General features: G+C 36.8%; 1 protein-coding gene across 1 annotated transcript in view; it reads left to right on the top strand.

The window, feature by feature from the left end:
* Window positions 1–21,897, top strand: part of LOC106873506 (ribosome biogenesis protein BMS1 homolog) — a 47,343-nt gene that overhangs the window by 14,112 nt on the left and 11,334 nt on the right. The window contains exons 9-18 of the mRNA XM_089349799.1: window positions 2,213–2,328; window positions 4,352–4,430; window positions 8,219–8,266; window positions 9,308–9,491; window positions 11,177–11,278; window positions 12,689–12,855; window positions 14,496–14,577; window positions 19,748–19,849; window positions 20,202–20,338; window positions 21,592–21,780. Coding sequence (XP_089205925.1) covers window positions 2,213–2,328; window positions 4,352–4,430; window positions 8,219–8,266; window positions 9,308–9,491; window positions 11,177–11,278; window positions 12,689–12,855; window positions 14,496–14,577; window positions 19,748–19,849; window positions 20,202–20,338; window positions 21,592–21,780 — 1,206 coding nt within the window. The remainder of the gene's footprint in view (window positions 1–2,212; window positions 2,329–4,351; window positions 4,431–8,218; window positions 8,267–9,307; window positions 9,492–11,176; window positions 11,279–12,688; window positions 12,856–14,495; window positions 14,578–19,747; window positions 19,850–20,201; window positions 20,339–21,591; window positions 21,781–21,897) is intronic.

The raw sequence follows: 21,897 nt of genomic DNA, 5'->3' as shown, positions 1-21,897 counted from the left end.
GTGTAAGTATCTTGAGAGAAAAGCTGAACATTAGAAGCATCAGTTGTGGCGTGCAAGAGAGACGATTGCGCTGGTATGGACATGTGGTGAGAATGGAGGAGGATAGCTGCGTGAAAAAGTGCCACACCCTAACAGTTGAGGGAACCCGTGGAAGAGGTAGGCCCAGGAAGACCTGGGCTGAGGTGGTGAGGCAAGACCTTCGTACATTGGGCCTCACCGAGGCGATGACTACTGACCGAGACCTTTGGAAATGTGCTGTGCGTGAGAAGACCCGGCAAGCCAAGTAAGATCGTTGCCAGTGCCCCTGGACTGGTTCTTGTGCGGGTGGCACATGAGATGCACCATTTTGAGCGTGGCCGTTGCCAGTACCGCCTGACTGGCTCCTGTAGGATTTTCGAGCGAGATCGTTGCCAGTGCCCCTGGACTGGCTTGTGCGGGTGGCACATAAAAGACACCATTTCGAGCGTGGCCGTTTTCGTGCGGGTGACACGTAAAAGCACCCACTACACTCTCTGAGTGGTTGGCGTTAGGAAGGGCATCCAGCTGTAGAAACTCTGCCAAATCAGACTGGAGCCTGGTGTTGGCATCCGGTTTCACCAGTCCTCAGTCAAATCGTCCAACCCATGCTAGCATGGAAAGCGGACGTTAAACGATGATGATGATGATGATGATATATACACGTGTAAAGATTGTTTTACATATAAAGTACCAGTAATTTCTAGAATAGAGAAAGAAGGGTAGTTTCTTACAGCTGTTTCTGCCAAGAGGCTACAGTACCCCATATGTTATTTCCATCTAATCAGTGGACTGTAGTGATTAGTAGACAAAATTAGGGTACTTAGATGTTCCTCTAGGCTTTGTCAGAGAGTTTAGAAGAAGGTCTAAGAAGTTCAGAGGGCTAATTTATGTATATATAAATATACACATATACACTCACATATATATACACATATAGATATACACATATACACACATACAATAGAATCAGTTATTAGTAGGTGTAGTATAAAATTCTTATTAGAGAATGTATAAGAAGAGAATGGAGAGAGAGAAGACGAAACAGATGTGATGGGGAGTAGATTACAGACTGGAGAGGGTGAGGGTAAGTTCACAAGATTGCAAAAGGAGAATGGCAGATGGTGGGAAATCTAATGAGTAATCATAGGTAGAGGGAGGGGATATTGGGAGGCTATTGTGTACTAAAAAAAATGTTACTGAAATTTTCACAAAGGAATACAAAAAACAACTTTAGCATAAACAAAATTGATTGTTGACAACACATGGTGTTCCAAGGAAAATACCTGTATTGGTTCTGTAAAATGTGTTATTACTATGAAAATATTTGATATTAATCAAAATAATGATTATAGTCTTGATGGAATATTGTTGCTGTAGATTTACAAGAAGCACAGATGTCAAACTGTTGCTGTGAGGTAAAGCAGCTCTTTTGCTTCAAATACTATCTGCACATTTTGAAAGTGGTTTGAGGATGAATGTCTTTTCTTCATGGTGCTACAACCTAATCTCTAGTTGCTGTGAATGAATTGTATTTATTGTAGCTTCTAAGATTGACTAAAAGTTTGATCAATTTTCATTCAGTTATTTGATTTGTAAAAAGTTAAACAATGGATTTTGAAACTATATCTGTATAATATTCATGCATACCTGTGTAGTAAGAAGTTTACTTCCCAACCACATGATTTCAGGTTCATTCCTATTGAACTTTGGGCAAGTGTCTTCTAGTGTAGCATTGAGCCAACCAAAGCCTTGTGAGTGGACTTGGCAGATGGAAACTAAAGGAAACCTACCGTGTGTGTGTGTGTGTATGTATGTATGTGTGTGTGTGTGTGTGTGTGTGTGTGTGTGACTGTCTCCTTGCCTTGACTTTGTGTGATAGTTGTAAGCAGGTGTCACCATCATTAAGTAATGTCCTTTATTTCCAATCTTTCGTGAAAACATGTCTGGGTATGCAGTAATATTACCTACTTGGAAGCAAGTAAGGGTTGGCCATAGGAAATCCACCTCAATAAATTCTGTCTGATCCATGCAGGCATGGAAAAGTGGACATTAAAATGATGAGGGTGATGATTCAAACACTTAGAGGGCATCAGACTCAAGTTCTGTTTTCTCTTTTCAGTTTTTAACATTGTATGAAATGCATTTTCTACTAATTACTTGCATACTTTAACTTATGAAGTACTTTATTTTGTAGCCTAACACCTTGCTGTCCAGTTTAATGAATGTTCAGAACACTGTTGACAAGAAAATGTCTGCTAGCCATTTGACCATGTTTACAAATGCAGAACCCATTCAGTCTCTTGATTCTATGTAAGTAGCTATTATGTTATGACAATATGAAATGTCTTTGTGTATGTTTCACAGTTTTTGTGTTAAGCATGTGGTTTTGGGTTCAGTTTCACTGTGCAGCACTTTGAGCTAGTATCTTAAACTCCAGGTTGATCAATACTTTGCAGGTGAATTAAGCACATGGAAACTGTGTGGAAGCCTGTCATAAATATATGTGTGAGTGTGTTTTTGTTTGTCCTTCTTTTCCCACCATTTTACTCTTTTACTTGTTTCAGTCATTTGACTGTGGCCTTGCTGGAGCACCGCCTTTAGTTGAGCAAATCGACCCCAGGACCTATTCTTTGTAAACCTAGTGCTTATTCTATCGGTCTCTTTTTATGAGGACGTAAACATACCAGCATTGGTTGTCAAGTGATGTTAGGGGGACAAACACAGACACACAAACATATACACACGGCGAGCTGGCAGAAACGCTAGCATGCCGGGCAAAATGCTTAGCGGTATTTCGTCTGCCGCTACGTTCTTAGTTCAAATTCTGCCAAGGTCGACTTTGCCTTTCATCCTTTCGGGGTCAATTGAATAAGTACCAGTTACGCACTGGGGTCTATATAATCGACTTAATCCGTTTGTCTGTCCTTGTTTGTCCCCTCTGTGTGTATCCCCTTGTGGGCAATAAAGAAATAACAAACATATACACACACACATATATACATATATACGACGGGCTTCTTTCAGTTTCCGTCTACCAAATCCACTCACAAGGCTTTGGTCGGCCCAAGGCTATTGTAGAAGACACTTGCCCAAGGTGCCACGCAGTGGGACTGAACCCGGAACCATGTGGTTCGTAAGCAAGCTACTTACCACACAGCCACTCCTACACCTATTGTTTATGTCCTTGCAATTTAGCCGTTCAATAAAAGATAGTGATAGAATAAGTACCAGTGTTGAAATAAGTACTGGAGTCAATTTATTCATTTAAACCCTACAAGACCATGCTCTAGCATGGTAGTGTGGCAACAATCCAGTGACTAAAACAAATTAAAAGATGAAGAAAACCAGAAAAGTATAGGTGAATTTATAATATAGAAACTGTAGATGTTTATTACGTTTCAAATTGTTGGATGATCTTTCTCTTATTAACTGTACAGTTCCACAGCCCTATTTACTTACAGGTATCCCCTGCATTATGGAAACATGTTCCTGAAAATATTGCTGTGGTGTGGAATTCTGTAATGTTGAACTCCATGCATATTGCATGGCTGTGTGGTTAAGAAACTTTCCAAACATGTGGTCTTAGGTTCAGTCCTACTACATAGCACTTGAGAAAGTGTCTTCTACAATAGTCTTGAGTTGGCCAAAGCCTTGTGAGTGAATTTGGTAGATGGGCTAGTAATGATAAAAAAAAGCCTGTCGTGTGTGTATGTGTACTTGCGTGTGTTTATGTTTACACTTGTCTAGACAACATGTGGTGGTTGTAAATGAGCATCATTGTCATATAAGTGAGGTTGTTTGCAGTCTTCTTTGTAAAACATTTCTAGCTATGGTGAACTACTACTTTGCTTGGAAACAGATGAGGATTGGCAACAAGAAGGGCATCCAGCTGTAGAATATCTTACTTCATCAAATTCTGTCTGATTCATGCAAACATAGATAAGTGGATGTTAAAATGACGATAAAAACCTATATGCCATTGACTTCCCTGTTACATAGGGGTCACTAGGAAATATGTTTTGTGTTAGGGAATTCCATGGTATGGCAAGATTTTCAGCTATTCATTGCTTCTATAGCACAGGGTGTTTCTGAGCTTCATTTAAGGACTTGAAGCAATGCTTACTCATTGATGAATTAAAAAAAAAAAATTAAAGATACATTGCCATTTAATATATACTAATATTGTCAAGTAAATACCTAATATATATATATATATAAAAAAAAAAAAAAAAAACGATCCTTTTTTCAGTCTATTAATATGCTTTATAAAAAATTTTTATGAATGCATTTTAATTAAAGAATATTTTTTTTTATTGGAAATTTCTTTTTAAAGAGATGAAAATGAATTATCTGACGATGATGATAACAGCGAAGAGGAAAATGGTGAAAAAGCATCAGCTGGGAACTGTGAGGTAAATTACTAAGTATATATTGCTCTGTCTCTCTCAAACACACACACTACTATATATATACCGCCTGGCTGGCCTTCGTGCGGGTGACGCGTGGGGGCGCCCACTGCACTCTCTGAGTGGTTGGCTTTGGGGGGGGGGGGGGCGTCCAGCTGTAGAGGCACTGCCAGATCGGATTGGAGCCTGGTGTAGCCATCTGGTTTCACCAGTCCTCAGTCAAATTCGTCCAACCCATGCTAGCATGGAAGGCGGACGTTAAACGATGATGATGATGATGATGATGATATATATATATATATATATATATATATATATATATATATATATAGTAGGTCAGATGTTAACTTGAGTATTTGTTTTTGTCATATATGTATGTAGAAATGAATATAAAATTTTTAATTGGCAGAGAAATTACAAAAATGATTCAAGGGCTGAGAGTTTCATGCATGACACTTATCAAGCTCTGGTAAGAATTTGATAAGTGCTATGCATGAAACTTATAGTTTTGTAGGTTTTCTGCCAATTAAAATATGGGTCTGCATATGTGTGTGTGTGTGGGTTTATGTTCTATTACTACTGCTTTTTCTTCCAGACCTATATATAAATATATAAGCTTGGCTGTATGGTTGAGAAGTGTGCTTCCCAACCACGTAGTTTTGGGTTCATTCCCACTAGTAGTCACCTCCATTCAAAATGGAAGTGATTACCAATACTTGAAGAATTGTGGAAATTCATTCTACAAAATGCACTGCCTGTCTGGGAATTGAAACCCTGATCTTGTGATCATGAATGCAATACCCTAACCACTAGGCCATACACCTGATATATATGAAGCAAAACTGAGCTAAAAGAAATAACTCATAGTGGCTGGTGGCATGTAATTGAACAACATAAACAAATGCAAGTATATGGAATACCAAACAATATAGATTGTTGATTTATTAAAATTATCCCTATTAGAAACCAGGCCAGAACGGACAGCTGGAACCTGTTGCAGCTCCCCCGCTAGCCAGCTGCTGTCAAACCATCCAACCCATGCCAGCATGGAAAATGGATGCTAAATGATATGATGATATGATATCCCTACCTCTAGAGGCTGTATCATAATTTCCAAATAGCAGTTAAGACCAGCTCCACATGAGAAGTCTTGAGATAGTCTTAAGTCTCATGCATTTCTCAATGTTGACATACCATTGAGGAAAAAGACAGGGTTATTGTCTGGAGATAAGAGGACAGTAGTGGAAATACCTTTCTGCCTCATCAGCACGACAGTTGTCTAACCATATCACTATTAACCAAAAGACTTATCTTAATATATGTGTATATATATATGTGTGTGTGGGTAAGTTTGGAGGGATATATTTGGGCAGATACTGTGGCTCTCAGTTAAGTCCCTGTATTTGATGTTTATGACTACTATTAGTTGTCAGTCACTCTGTAAATTCCTCCAATGGGCAATTCTGTGTTTGTTTCATTGGACGGTAATATTGTCTGGAGTATATATTGGCAGTAATTATGATGATATAGAATATGGAGACCTGTTTATCCTCAAATTTTATTTCCCCTTATTTTACAATTTTATACAACATATTTGACCATAATAATATGCTGTATAAAACTGTAAAATATGGGGAAATAAATTTTGAGGATGAACAAGTCTCCATATTCTATATTGTCATAATTACTGTTAATATATATGTATATGCATGCCTTGCAAGATCCCTTGTGCTGATCCATGTAAAAAGCACCCAGCACACTCCATAAAGTGGTTGACCTTAGGAAGGGCATCCAGCCATACAAAACCAAGTCAGATCAGACTGAAACTTGGTACAGCTCCCCAGCTTGCCAGCCCTGGTCAAACCATCCAACCCATGCCAGCATGGAAAACGGATGATAAATGGTGATGATGATATATGGTGATAGAAGCAGAGCCACCCTAGGGTAGGTGTTGTAGCCATTGCAGTATTGGTGCCCAGAGTGGTCATAGGCCCATGAATTTATGGGCTATACAGGAAAGATTTGATATGGGTGGGTGAGGGTATCCATTTCTTTTCATCTAACCCCTATACCCATTAGCATCTAAAAATGGCTCAGAAGGGAATAACTTATTGAAAAAATAAAATAAAAGTTATTTGCTTTCTTTATTACAATTATCATTAGGGATAGTGCTTATGTGTAGTTTCTCTAGCATGAAGTAAATAAGAGATAAGATAACTTATAGATATAAACCACTGTCTTCTGTGTTTGTTACTAACTGATAACTAACTATTTGCGTAGTGACAAACACTTGGTTGTCTGCCAATTATATGCATGACTGCACAGTATCAACATCTAATTTAATCATGTGTGAGTATGTTAAGAAGCTTGCTTTCCAATCATGTGGTCTTTGGTTCAGTCCCACTGTGTGGCACTTTGGGCAAGTGTCTTCTATTATACTCTGGGCTGTTCAAAGTTTTGTGAGTGAATTTTGTAGATGGAAACAGAAGAAGCCTGTCGTATATATATATATATATATATATATATGGGAGAATATACGAAAAAACAACAACAGACGAGGACAGGTGGTGTAAATAACAAAAGGATGTATTAGTATGACGCTCGGGAATACGGAAAGTCTTTGACGTTTCGAGCTACGCTCTTCAACAGAAAGAATACGGAGAAAACAAGGAGAAAAACACGGAGTAAAAAAATTGAATAGTGTCCAGTCAACGGTCAATCATAATAATGGCTGATCATAACAATGGCTGACCGGAAGTTAGAAATTCTTTAGCCAATATATATATATATATATATATATATATATATTGGCTCCCGTGCCGGTGACACATGAAAAGCACCATTTGAGCGTGATCGTTGCCAGTGTCGCCTTACCGGCACGTGAAAAGCAACATTCGAGCATGGTTGTTGCCAGTGCCACCGGACTGGCTCCCGTGCAGGTAGCACGTAAAAACACCTTTGAGTGAGGTTGTTGCCAGAACTGCCTGACTGGCCCTCGTGCTGGTGGCACGTAAAAAGCACCCACTACACACTCGGAGTGGTTGGCGTTAGGAAGGGCATCCAGCTGTAGAAACTTTGCCAGATCAGGTTGAGCCTGGTGCCGCCTCTGGCTCACCAGTCCACAGTCAAACCATTCAACCCATGCCAGCATGGAAAGCAGACGTTAAACGATGATGATATATATGTGTGTGTGTGTGTGTGTGCATACATACATGCACATATGTATACATATATATACATACAAACATATACACATGCACACATATGTATATATATATATATATATATATATATCATCATCATCATCATCGTTTAACGTCCACTTTCCATGCTAGCATGGGTTGGACGATTTGACTGAGGACTGGTGAAACCGGATGGCAACACCAGGCTCCAATCTAATTTAGCAGAGTTTCTACAGCTGGATGCCCTTCCTAACGCCAACCATATATATACTTATTTAAAAGCAGCAGAAATATAACAAAAGACTACCTCCTTGACTGTGGTTCTTTTCTCGTGAGTTACTTGGTGACCTAACTAATGTTGGTGCCTTGTAAAAAGCACCCGCTATACTTTGTAAAAGGGTTGGCATTACAAGAGGCATCTAGCTGTAGAAGCAGACATTGCGGCTTGGTGCAGTCCTCAGGTTCACCAGCTTCTTTTAAAATGTCCAGCTGTTGCCAGCCTGTAAAATGGACGTTTAATGATGATCAATATGTCCATTGTGTTTCTAGTTGTTGGTAATGTTTTCACATTTTTTTTGTCAAAATATTTGTATTTCTGATACATTTTTGTAGGAAGACACTGATTCAGAAACTGAAGAACCTGCAGCAAAGAAACCAAAGGTAAGGATGTCTCTGAAGTTATTTCTTTCCACCTCCTCCAATGCCACCTCCCCTCTCAAAAGAGATTTTTTTTGTCTTGCAAGTACTTGGTGACCCTGTCAGTGCAGGTGCCACTTAAAAGCATCCAGTCTATACTGTAAAGTGGTTGGTGTTTGGAAGGGCATCCAGCTGTAAAAACCTTGCCAAAACTGACCTCATCTGTGCTTGTGCCACGTAAAAAGCACTAAGTTCATTCTGCTGTGTGGTTGGTGTTAGGAAGGGCATCCAGCTGTAAAAATCCTGCCAAAACAGGTACAGAAGTCTGGTGCAGGTTTCTGCCTGGCCAGCTCTTGTAAAATCCGTCCCACCCATGCCAGCATGGAAAGCAGATATTAAATGATGAATGATGATGATTGTACTTATGATATAGGTGCAAGCATAGTTGTTTGGATATGGAATTCACTTCTTGCTTACATGGGTTTTGAATTCTATTTCACTGCTTGGTTCTTTGAGCAAGAATCTTCTTCTATTGCCTTGGGCTGATCAATGGTGTGTGAGTGAAATTGGTTGACAGAAATTTATTACACTAGTGTAATAATAATTGGGTATTCTTCCGGCAGTATATTGGATAGATATTATCCCTTAGTGGGTTAGATTCACAACCCCTAACTTTCTTGGATATATATATGTATATATATATATATATATATATATATATATATATATATAGAGAGAGAGAGAGAGAGAGAGAGAGAGACATACACACATCTATAACTAATTCATAGTTAGACAGTATTATTGTTATTGATAATATATATTTATTGCAAATATACAAATGGGATATTTATTTAGTTTCATAATTATGTTTATTTTGAAAATTTGTATTCCATTTCATTATTGAAATTTGGATGAAGTAAAATTATAATTATTGTACCTGGCACAATAATTATAATCTTATGCATTCAACGGCAAGAATATGTTTCTAACATTACCTGTTATATGATAGGTAAGGCTCTGTTTCATTATTGTTAACATGGCTAAACTATTTATATTTTATTTTAGATAACTAAATCTGCAAAATTATCTCGAGAGGCTGGTGCAGTGCCACCTGGTTCTTCATCATCTGATGAGGAAGATGAAGCTGAGGATGATGAAGAGAGTGATGAGGATGATGATGATGATGATGATAACAACTCTCAAGAAAGTGGTGTTGAAGATTTAAGCTTTGATGATAGTCAAGAAAAGGGTGAGCACTTGTTTTTGTTTTCTTTTTGAAAGATTGGTGAGTTTATAATTTGTTTTGTGTGTGTACAGGCATTGTCATGTGATTAGGAAAGTCACACTGCAACAACGTGGTTTCACGTTTAATCCTACTGCATGGATATGCGTCTTCCATTGTAGCATTGCATTGACCAATACTTTGAAAGTGAGATTTGATAGATGGAAACTGAGGAAGCATTTTGCATCTGTACGTTTATGTTGTGAACATTAAAATGTTGAGACTTAGCTGTTCTATAAACGGAGATCCATGAAATAGATACCAGAATGAAACAAAATAATGGGGTTAATATGACCGACTAAAACACATGACAGTTCACTGTATTCCTGTGTGTTGTAAGAGGTGACTAAAAAGATTGATGTTAAAAGCATTTGGCTGTGAAAGCTGCTTCAAAAATGTTCTATCCAACTATGCAAGCATGGAAAAGCAGATTTAAGAGCAGTGTTGATGATATGTTTTATACGTACATGAATAGACTGTCAAGTACTTAATATAAAAAACAAACTGTTAAATGATATATCTGTAGAGTTTTTCCTATTGTATATAAACAAAATCTGTGAATAATGATTGTTTAAAACTTTAACCCATTGCTTATCATATATGATACACATTCCAAATTTCTTTCAACCACCAGAGTAATTTGGCACCAATCATAACTATGGTTTCACTTGGCTTGACAAGACCTGTCAAGCCAAGTGAAATCACAGTCATGACTGATGCCAGTGTTGCATAACCTGCACTTGTGCTGGTGGCACATAAAACGCATCATTTGAATGTTGGGCCTCATGGAGGCAGTGACAAGTGACCGGGACCTTTGGCGTCATATTGTGCTTGAAAAGACCTGTCAAGTAATAACCATACATTCATATAGTTTGGTCTAATACTTTGTTCTATAATAAAAGATACTTTTGACATAGAATTTGGACCAGTAATATGGAAGTCTAGGCCTGTATAGTGCTTGTCTATTCATTAGACAGTTTCAGTCATAGATAACCTTTTGAAAAGAATATAATTCTTCAAACTTTGGTTGATTACTGGTGACAGTTTTTCTTTTATTTGTCAATATATTTAGTTTCCATAAAGCTTATTCATTTATAATTTTTACAGCTTTTTCTTCTTACGTTCTCATAGTTTTGTTTTGATTATTTATTTGTTAAATTAACAGACCTGGTCAGTTGACTAAAATTAAACAGCTTTAACTACTATAATCTTAAATCACTGTATGATAGAGTCCCTCATATTATGAAGTCATTATCTGGTAGGGTCTTCCATATTAACTATTTTGTTACCATATTTCTTTTGAGATACACTGCTTTTGTGTGACTCAATTAAAAAAAAAAAAACTTGTTTCAATTAATTAAAAAAAAATTTTTGAAATAAAAAATTTATTAAAATGACTTTGTCATTATTAATCTGGTGTTCAGATCATAGATTTATATCACTTTTAAACTTGAAGTTTGTATCTTAGAATCAGGACAGTTTGGACAGGTTGGTATCAAAGGATTACATAATTTTGTAAGGAGACATTATAGCGGAATATGGTATTGTTTAATAAAATTATTTCTGAAATCGTATAATTAGTTTTTTTGAGTATTATTTAGAATTTTATTGTAATTGAATAATATAATGTTTTAAGTTTTAAATTTTAACAGGACATCTTCATTGGAAATCAGACTTATTAAAAAAGGCTTCCATCTCCTTCAAGCAAAGACGGTCAGAGAAAAAAAACTTCCGAAAACTGATATATGGTGATGGTAAGCATTACTACCATTTGGTAGTACTTTTGTGTTTTTGCTTTATTCCTTTTCTAAACCCATTTAATATGTTTTTAGGAAAATAAAATTTAGATGTTTTGGGAAGGCAGTGGTAATTCTTTAATGCTGTAATATGAAATGGGATTAAAATTGGTTATTTTTAGTTTTTCTTTGAAGAATTGATGTCTCTGAGATTATATTGTTCTCATAAGAATGTTGTTTAACCATTTTGTTACCATATTTCTGGGTTCAATTAATTTTTAAACTAATGAAAACTGGCCGTATCTGGCTCAAATATCCTACTTGTTTTATGCTCAAACTGGCCAGATCCTGTCTCTCATACCTATCCTTCAAGATCATACTAAAGATACACAATCATATCATTGAGATCTTGAAACTGAGATAATGCATGATAAATATGAAACAATGTAAATAATCAAGCATTACATTTGACAGACTAATCTGAATGCTAAAGGATGAATACAGGAGATTTGTATAATAGAACCAGGGGCAGTTTCATGCCAGTTGGTATCAAAATGGTTAAACATATTTCAGCTTAAATCAAATAGACCCATGACCAAAGGCATTCCTGTCATAACTATTTTGTATTTTTCTTCTGACATAGTAAACCTGGGAATACATTAACCAATGTATTCTTTTTTCTTTAACACAGTAGAATACAGTGGCATTTGTATGAGATTTGAGATAGGCTGTTATTTCTAACAGATTGACTGACTGTTTAGAGTCTCTTTTATTGCCACATGGACTTTGTTTAGAGTCTCCCCATTGGGTTCTCTCTTTAGAAATAGTTAGTATTTCATGTCTTTTGTGTATTTTTCTTATTAGAATGTATTCAGGAGTGACTGTGTGGTAAGTGGTCCGGGTTCAGTCCCACTGCGTGGCACCTTGGGCAAGTGTCTTCTACTATACCCTCGGGCCGACCAAAGCCTTGTGAGTGGATTTGGTGGACGGAAACTGAAAGAAGCCTGCCGTATATATATATATGTATATATATATATATATATATATATATATATATATATATATATATATATATATATATGTATGTGTGTTTGTGTGTCTGTGTTTGTCCCCCCAACATCGCTTGACAACCGATGCTGGTGTGCTTACGTCCCCTTAACTTAGCGGTTCGGCAAAAAGAGACTGATAGAATAAGTCCTAGGCTTACAAAGAATAAGTCCTGGGGTCGATTTTCTCGACTAAAGGCGGTGCTCCAGCATGGCCGCTGTCAAATAACTGAAACAAGTAAAAGAGTAAAAGAGTAATTGTGATATAAATATTCTAAGAAATAAGAATGTACTTGTTAATGACTGTATAACATAAAGGGAACAAAGAAGAAAATAAATGAGTAAAACCATCTTATTGAACTCGTTCCTTTTTTTACTATAGATGAGGAAGAATCATCTGAAGAAGAAAACCGTGATGAGGAAAAGATTGGTGGTCTCTTCAAGCTAATAAACAAGAAAACTACTGAAAACCAATCTCGTAAGAACTGCCATAACACAGACTGTGCCAAGTTGGTTGTGGACAAGTTACAAGACTGGAGTCTTAATGAGGTTATTATAGCTTTTTATACATGTATATATGTTATTAAATTATTATAATATGGCTGTACTCATTGCAGGTATGGCTGTGTGGTTAAGAAGTTCGCTTCCCAATCATGTAATTTCAGGTTCAGTCCTACTGTGTGGCACATTAAGTTTTTTTTCTATTATAGTCCTGGGCTGACCAAAGCCTTGTAAGTAGACTTGTTGGATGGAAACTGAAAAAAACCTGTCGTGTATATATATATATATATATATATATATATGTTTATATAAGATCAATTTCTCCAATGCCACCTCCCCTCTCAAAAGATTTTTGTCATGCTGGTTACTTGGTGACCCTGTCAGTGCAGGTGCCACTTGAAAAGATTCCAGTCCACACTGTAAAGTGGTTGGTGTTTGGGAAGGCACCCAGCTGTAAAAATCTTGTTAAAACAGTCACAGAAGTCTAGTGCAGGTTTCTGCCTGACTGACTCCTGTCAGACCGTCCCACCCATGCCAGCATGGAAGGTAGACATTAAATGATGATGATGATGGTACACACACACACACACACACACGATACGGGTGTCATGAAAAAAAGCAGCCTGTGCACTTTGTAAAGTGGTTGGCATTAGGAAGGTCGTTTGATCAGTCATAGAAGCCATTCCAAAGCAGACAATAGAGCTTGGTGCAGTCTTTTGGCTTGCCAGCTCCTGTCAAACAGCCCAACTCATGCCAGCATGGAAAACAGACATTAAATGATGGTGATGAAATGTATGTAACTATATATGGGTGTGTTTAGTTGCGAGTTACAACATCATGCAAGCAGTCTTTTTTTTTGTTTCTAATCTTCTGTGGAAATATGTCTCACCATAAAGGAAATGTTACCTTGCATGGGTTGGAAACAAGTAAAGATTTGTGACAGAAAGGGTATCTGGGCATAGAAAATCATATTCAATGAATTCTGTCTGACCCATGCTTGCATGGAGAAATGGATGTTAAAACGATGATGAAGATACACACACACACACACACACACACGTGTGTGCATATATATATATGCCTACATACATGCATACATGCCTACTGTATTTACTCATGTATAAGTTGCACCCCAGTTTTTGCAGTTAAAATTAAATGTAAAATACTGTGATTTACACATGAGTAAATACAGTCATCATCATCATCATCATCGTTTAACGTTCGCTTTCCATGCTAGCATGGGTTGGACGATTTGACTGAGGACTGGCAAGCCAGAAGACTGCACCAGGCTCCAATCGGATCTGGCAGAGTTTCTACAGCTGGATGCCCTTCCTAACGCCAACCACTCCTAGAGTGTAGTATATATATATATATATATATTCATTCTAATGCTCATTTTTCTCCATTACATGGGCTTATATGCCCTAATAATATACTATTTTCTATAACCAATATATATAGTGAAGGCTCATAATTCTATATACATACATACATACGTATATGTATGTGTGTGTATATATATATATATCATCGTCATCATTGTATATATATATATACACATATATATATAATATATATATATATATATATATATATATATATATATATATATATATATATATATATATATATATATATTATATATATATAAACTATTCTTATGGAACTGTGTATGTTTATCATTTCAGGTGAGAGACCAAATACGTGATTGCTTTATAACTGGTAAGAAGAATTATGGAAATGCTGCTGCTACGCTGTTAAAAGCAGATGGTAAGTTTGGTTTAGTAATTAATCAGTCATTACAATTTGACGCTGATGTTTTATAATTTCAGTATCTTGTGACTATGGTGATGTTTAACCTTTTGCCTGCCCTGTGTGTCGCATGTGATACACAGGATGTTTTTCTTTAGTGCCTATGCATCATATATACATTCCTAAATTTTTTTGTTTTTCATTGGAGTAATTTGGGACTTACAAAAGAAAAGTTTTATATTACTTAGAACATATGAAACTAGGGCTAACTAAAAATTTTAAAACAAGCATGGATATCTAGGCATCTGAAAACAAGCTTGGACATCTCACCTTTAGTTCTCTCTCATTCGTTCTTACCCTTATCAACAATAATGCAGTCATTTATGATTTGTACTCATTCTTTTACACAATCACAAATATGTAATAGAGGATTATTTTATTTCTCTTCCTCTTACCCCTGCTGGCGACAAAGGGACTCTCACTCAGAGTAAAAGGCAGACTGTATGACGCATGCGTACGAACAACCATGCTACATGGCAGTGAAACATGGGCTGTAACTGCTGAGGACATACGTAAGCTCGCAAGGAATGAAGCCAGTATGCTCCGTTGGATGTGTAATGTCAATGTGAATACCCGTCAGAGTGTAAGTGTCTTGAGAGAAAAGCTGAACATTAGAAGCATCAGTTGTGGCGTGCAAGAGAGACGATTGCGCTGGTATGGACATGTGGTGAGAATGGAGGAGGATAGCTGCGTGAAAAAGTGCCACACCCTAACAGTTGAGGGAACCCGTGGAAGAGGTAGGCCCAGGAAGACCTGGGCTGAGGTGGTGAGGCAAGACCTTCGTACATTGGGCCTCACCGAGGCGATGACTACGGACCGAGACCTTTGGAAATGGGCTGTGCGTGAGAAGACCCGGCAAGCCAAGTAAGATCGTTGCCAGTGCCCCTGGACTGGTTCTTGTGCGGGTGGCACATGAGATGCACCATTTTGAGCGTGGCCGTTGCCAGTACCGCCTGACTGGCTCCTGTAGGATTTTCGAGCGAGATCGTTGCCAGTGCCCCTGGACTGGCTTGTGCGGGTGGCACATAAAAGACACCATTTCGAGCGTGGCCGTTTTCGTGCAGGTGACACGTAAAAGCACCCACTACACTCTCTGAGTGGTTGGCGTTAGGAAGGGCATCCAGCTGTAGAAACTCTGCCAAATCAGACTGGAGCCTGGTGTTGCCATCCGGTTTCACCAGTCCTCAGTCAAATCGTCCAACCCATGCTAGCATGGAAAGCGGACGTTAAACGATGATGATGATGATGTAAGCTAAAAATTTCAAAACTTATTTGAGATTTTTTTTCCACCATTCATTTTTTCAGTGCTCTCTCTCTCTCTCTCTCTCTCTCTCTCTATACATATATTTTTTTTATATGCTTTTTGTATGTTTTTTTAATATGCTTTTATATTTTTATATTTTTATTTTTATATTTGTATTTGAACTTTGCAAAATTCATGAATTGAATTTTGTAAATCTCTGAAAAGGCCTAGTGAATCATGCATGTACCCCCATTGCATCCTTTTCATCTAATGATCACTCCAGCGTACTGGAGCTATATAGATAGAATGGGGCATGCCAACGGTAGGCCGAAACAGCTGTAAGATTTTGTCCCTTCTTCGGTTGCTAGATGTCCTTTTAAATTTTAAATTTTAATTGTTGATATGACATAGTATGTTATAAGTGTCTGTATATTGTCTTTATTGTCCTTTTGGTTGTAAAATAAACGGATTAATCAACAGAGTACAGTGTCTGCAAGTTGATGAGTACCTCATATTCTCCTCCATTTTGTTATTGCTATATATATATATATATATATATATATATATATATATATATACATATATATAAGACACTTGCTGTCAGTAATTACTCTGGGTAGGAAGTTGGTGACCTTTATGTAGTAAAATACAAAAAATAAGCGAAGCACAGCTGCACGACTGAGTTGAAGGCAGATTTACTTCTGCCTTTATAGGATGTAAAGAAAACACTGTTGTAGGAGTGTACACAGCACGTGTACTACAGTACCACTATGCATAGCATAATACCGAGATTGAAAAGCAGGGACAAGTTATGCCTACCTAATCTACAAAAAATAAAATGTTTTGCATTTTATGCATAATAATTAGAATAACCTTCACAATTTTATTGAATTAAGTGCATATTTTGCCATAAAAGGAAAATGTTGCTATCGATCTATTTTATTCAAGGTAGGCACTGCCTACCTTGCCTACTTTGCCAGCACGTCCCTGATATAGATATATATATCTTTTTCTATTTCTCTCAATCTCTCACTCTGACTGTCTCTCTTTCTCTCTCACACTCACCTTCCTCTCCTTCCTTGTCCTACTGGAGTAATCAAGTATCTCTTCTATGGCGAGACAACTATCTCTATCCCTCTATTATACTCTAACCTTTCACCTGTCTTGCAACCATTTCTCTTGGTTCCATTCCTTTTCTCAGTTGAGAGGCCTTTGTCTTGCAAGCTACTTGGCAACCCTGATGGCAGCTGGTACTGCAAAAAAAGTGCATGTGCTGGTGCCATGTAAAAAGCATCCAGTACACTCTGTAAAGTGGTTGGTGTTAGGAAGGGCATCCAGCCATAGAAACCATCACGAAATGGACAAATGAAACCTGATGCAGCTCTCTGGCTTGCCAGTTCAGGTCAAACTGTCCAACCCATACCAACATGTAAAATAGACATTAAATGATGATGTTGGTGATATATATACACAGAAAGAGAAAAGATGAGAAAACAGATTTGTTTTACAGGATTAAGGAGTATATTAGACTCATGATAATGAAGATATTATACAATTTTGTATAAAATATAGTATACGCGTAGGAGTGGCTGTGAGGTAAGTAGCTTGCATACCAACCACATGGTTCCGGATTCAGTCCCACTGCGTGGGATCTTGGGCAAGAGTCTTCTATAGCCTCGGGCCGACCAAAGCCTTGTGAGTGGATTTGGTAGACGAAAACTGAAAGAAGCCCGTTGTATATATGTATATATATAATCACGTGTTTTCACGAATGTACATTTTTTTTTTTTTTTTTTCTCCGTGTTTTTCTCCTTGTCTCCGTATTCTTTCTGTTGAAGAGCGTAGCTCGAAACGTCAAAGACTTTCCGTATTCCCGAGCGTCATACTAATATATACTTTTGTTATTTACACCACCTGTCCTCGTCTGTTGTTATTATTTGTATATTCTCCCATATATATATATATATATATATATATACATATATATATATATATATATATATATATGTATGTGTGTGTATATGTTTGTGTGTCTGTGTTTGTTCCCCCAACTTTGCCTGACAACCAATGCTGGTGTGTTTACGTCCCCGTAACTTAGCAGTTCGGCAAAAGAGACTGATAGAATAAGTACTAGGCTTCCTAAGAATAAGTCCTGGGGTCGATTTGCTTGATTAAAGGCGGTGCTCCACCATGGCTACAGTCAAAAGACTGAAACAAGTAAAAGAGTAAAATAAGATTTTGTTTTTTCAACATAATCATAGTAAGAACCGGTTTCGCATTGCTCATCAAGTAACCCTTTCGTTACCAAACCGCCCAAAGCCGCCCGAAAAAAATTTTGGTTCATGTGACCAAGCCGCCCAAAACCGCCCGTAATCACCTATTCATATTTAAATGAGAATATCTGAGCAAATCTCGTTAGTACATTCTTGAAAACACGTGATTATTTGTGTAAACAGTTCAGCTATAGTTTTGTACGACGATCAACGTGTTTTTTTAATTTTGTGAATTTTGGGAGATTTTTTTCCAAATTTGTTCCTGTTGTGTTTTCAAAATTTGTAATCCTGACAAAAAAATGGATACGAATTTTATTGTCAAGCAGCGAGTCAGAATTCGAAGGATTTTCCGTTGAAAACCTTGATAAATCTAACTCTGTAACCGAAAAAAAAAAAAGCACGTGGTATTTGATAATGAATCTGAGGTTTCATTTTCCGAAAATGAAAGCAGTGAATCCGAGAGCTCCGATGATAGCGATAAAGATAATGAATTAGTACCTGAATGGAGTGAAAATTTAAAAACACCTTCTTTCAGTGATTTTTCTGAAGAAACTGGACCAAGTCACAGTCTTACCCAGGAGAGTAAAGCTTTAGACTATTTCTTTTTGCTTTTTCCGATGTGCCTATTTGAATTGCTTACGGCGGAAACAAACCGTTACGCTAAATGTAAACAAAGCGTAAAAAAGGATAGTTTGAGGTTTCCCATAAACTTGAATGAAATTAAAGCATATTTTGCCATAAATATTATCATGGGCATTAGAAAGTTACCTAGAATAACAAATTACTGGAGTAGTGATGAACCCTTTGGCGACGAATATGTCGAGTATAATGACGAGGATACGGTTTTTAAAATTGACTCAATATCTACATGTAAGAGACACGAGCAGTACACCAGTACGTGGAAAACCAGACTTTGATCCCTTATTTAAAATAAGACCCCTCATTGACTGTGTTCAAAGCACATATAAAACAGTTTATAGATAAGGATATGGTGGGCTATAAAGGCCGAGTGCGTTTTCAACAGTATATGCCAGGAAAGCACACAAAATGGGGGATCAAAGTTTGGAAAAGATTTGTGAATCAAATACTGGGTACTGCTCTGGATTTTAATTTTATACTGGCAAAAGAGACAGTAATAAATCCAGTAATGTGCACAACTCTTCTATAATAATATTTTGTTGTATACCCAATTGAATATTAGCTAATAACCCATTTTCTATAGCGATGTTTGAACAAAAATTTAAATAATTTTATATTTTGTTGAATTTACCTGTATTTACCTGTAATTAAAGTCACTTTGTGACAAAAATTTTGGTATAGAATTGGTTGAGAACCTTTCGTTAATTTATCTTCCAAAAATCACATTAATATGTTGATAAATAAAAAAGTTAGAGTTGTTTAAAGAAACCAGCCTAAATTTATGATTATGTTAGAAATTAATTGAAACACATAAGGGGTGTAATTTGGTTAGAAATATGGTAACGAAAGGGTTAGGAGTTGAAAAATGGACATATTACTTGGGAGAATACATATATATATATTTGTGTAAATCTTAAACTCATTTTTTTTACTAATGAACATTTAATGTAACATTGCTTGAAATATTTTACAGATGAAATATTTGGGGATTTTGAAGATCTTGAAACTGGAGAAACATACAAAGGGAAAACTGAAAATGATGCTGATGAAAAAGATGATGCAAATGAGGACGAAGGTAATGGCTGAAACAAAAAGCATTAATCTGTTTCTGTGATTTGAAGAAGACCATGTTTGCTGTGTTTGTGTGTGTGTAAAATCTTTATGTCTTGATGTATGTGCATGCTAATTGTCAGCAAAAGTGTGTCTGGCCATTGAACTCTTGCTGTTCAGAAAATATTACCTAACTTGAGGTTTAGTTATATTCTCTTGGAGAAAAATCTTTTTGAATCTGCTTGAACAAGTTTTGTCTGACCAATGCAAGCATGGAAAAGTATATGTTAGAATGATATAGTAGTGGCATTATAATTTTGGATTCCATCTTCAGAATTTTCTGAAAGTTTTGACTGTTTTGCAAAAATTTGTTTCAGATGATTCCAAAACAGCTGAAGAAAAACGAATGGAGAATAAACTGAAATTGAAACAAATGTTTGATAAAAGTTACGACAATAAAGGTGATGATGAGTTTTATGAAACGTGGAAAAGCGAGGCAGAATCACAGGCAAAGGTAAGGAAAATAGTTTATGTGGTCAACGTTTTATGTTTTAATGCATGAATCTCTTTGTTGGAACAATAATACTGTATTACAAATATACTCCAATAACACTGTACTGTACTCCAGTAATACTGTACTCTACCTCAATAATACTGCACTCCAATAATATTGTATTGTACTTCAATAATACTACTACACACCAATAATAATGCACTCTAATAACATTGTACTGTACTCCAATAATACTGCATTGTATTCCAATAAAACTGTAATGTACTTCAATTCTAATGGACTGCACTCTAATAACTGTATTCATCATCATCATCGTTTAACGTCCGCTTTCCATGCTAGCATGGGTTGGACGATTTGACTGAGGACTGGTGGAACCTGAAGGCTACGCCAGGTTCCAATCTGATTTGGCAGAGTTTCTACAGCTGGATGCCCTTCCTAACGCCAACCACTCCGAGAGTGTAGTGGGTGCTTTTACGTGTCACCCGCACAAAGGCCAGTCAGGCAATTCCAATAACACCATATGCCACTAATACTGTACCGTACTCCGAATCCTACTTGTTATCTTTTAGCCCCAGATTAGCTCTATTCAAACAGACTTGTGCTCAAGGGCATTCCAATTGTAACTCTCCCATCCTTTTGTGTATCCAGAACCACGGTGCTCAGTGTGTTCTTTTTTAAGATGATCATGTGATTTGAGGGAGATTGGGTTGCTATTTCTTGCAAGATCAGCTACTGCATAGAGTTTTCTTAGTAAGATTTATAAGTTGAAGTTAAAATACTAACTCTGTACCAGGGGTTTAGAAATGATTTTGGTGGTTGTCACTTCTTTACACCAACCAGCATTGAACTTGACTTCAAAGTTGTTTTTTGTTGACTGCAATACAACTTCTATACTTCAACTTTTGTTGTTTAACTGATGTAAATATTTGTAATTGTTGTGCACATAGAGATATTGTAACTTCTTTGATTCTTTCAAATTGGATCAGTGAGCACTTCTTTATCCAGCTGTCATCCTCCATATGCATGATATGTCTATACCAGTTCAGGTTTCTCTTTGCACACCACATTTGCAAATAGGCACACACGTGACTTCTGGTTTAGAAGTTTGTTTCCCTCCCAATCTTGTGGTTCACTTCCACTGCAGAGTAAACAAGTTTACCTTCTCAATTTTATCATTCTTGTTGTTATATTGTTAATAGTATTAATGATATCTTGTAAAATTTTGTACATTTGTTTTTCATATAAATTTGTAGTTAAATAAAGAAGAATTTACAAATCTCCCTGATGAAGTTCGTGTCCAGTATGAAGGCTATCGCCCTGGAATGTATCTTCGGATCGAAATAAAGAATATGCCCTGTGAATTTATCCAGCATTTTGATCCGAGCTATCCTATTGTTATTGGTGGTATCCAGAACATCGAAGAAAATATTGGCTTTGTCAGAGTAAGTATGTCTTAACAAGATTATGAAGACAGGAGACATAAATAAGAGTGCATTTTGCAGCCGTTACCATCCTTAGTGTAACTTAGCATTGTTAAGATTCAAGACTACTACTATAAT

The sequence above is a fragment of the Octopus bimaculoides genome, chromosome 3, assembly GCF_046866305.1.
Source record: "Octopus bimaculoides isolate indiv1 chromosome 3, ASM4686630v1, whole genome shotgun sequence".
Lineage (NCBI taxonomy): Eukaryota > Metazoa > Mollusca > Cephalopoda > Octopoda > Octopodidae > Octopus > Octopus bimaculoides.
This window is presented reverse-complemented; position numbering and strand designations above follow the sequence as displayed.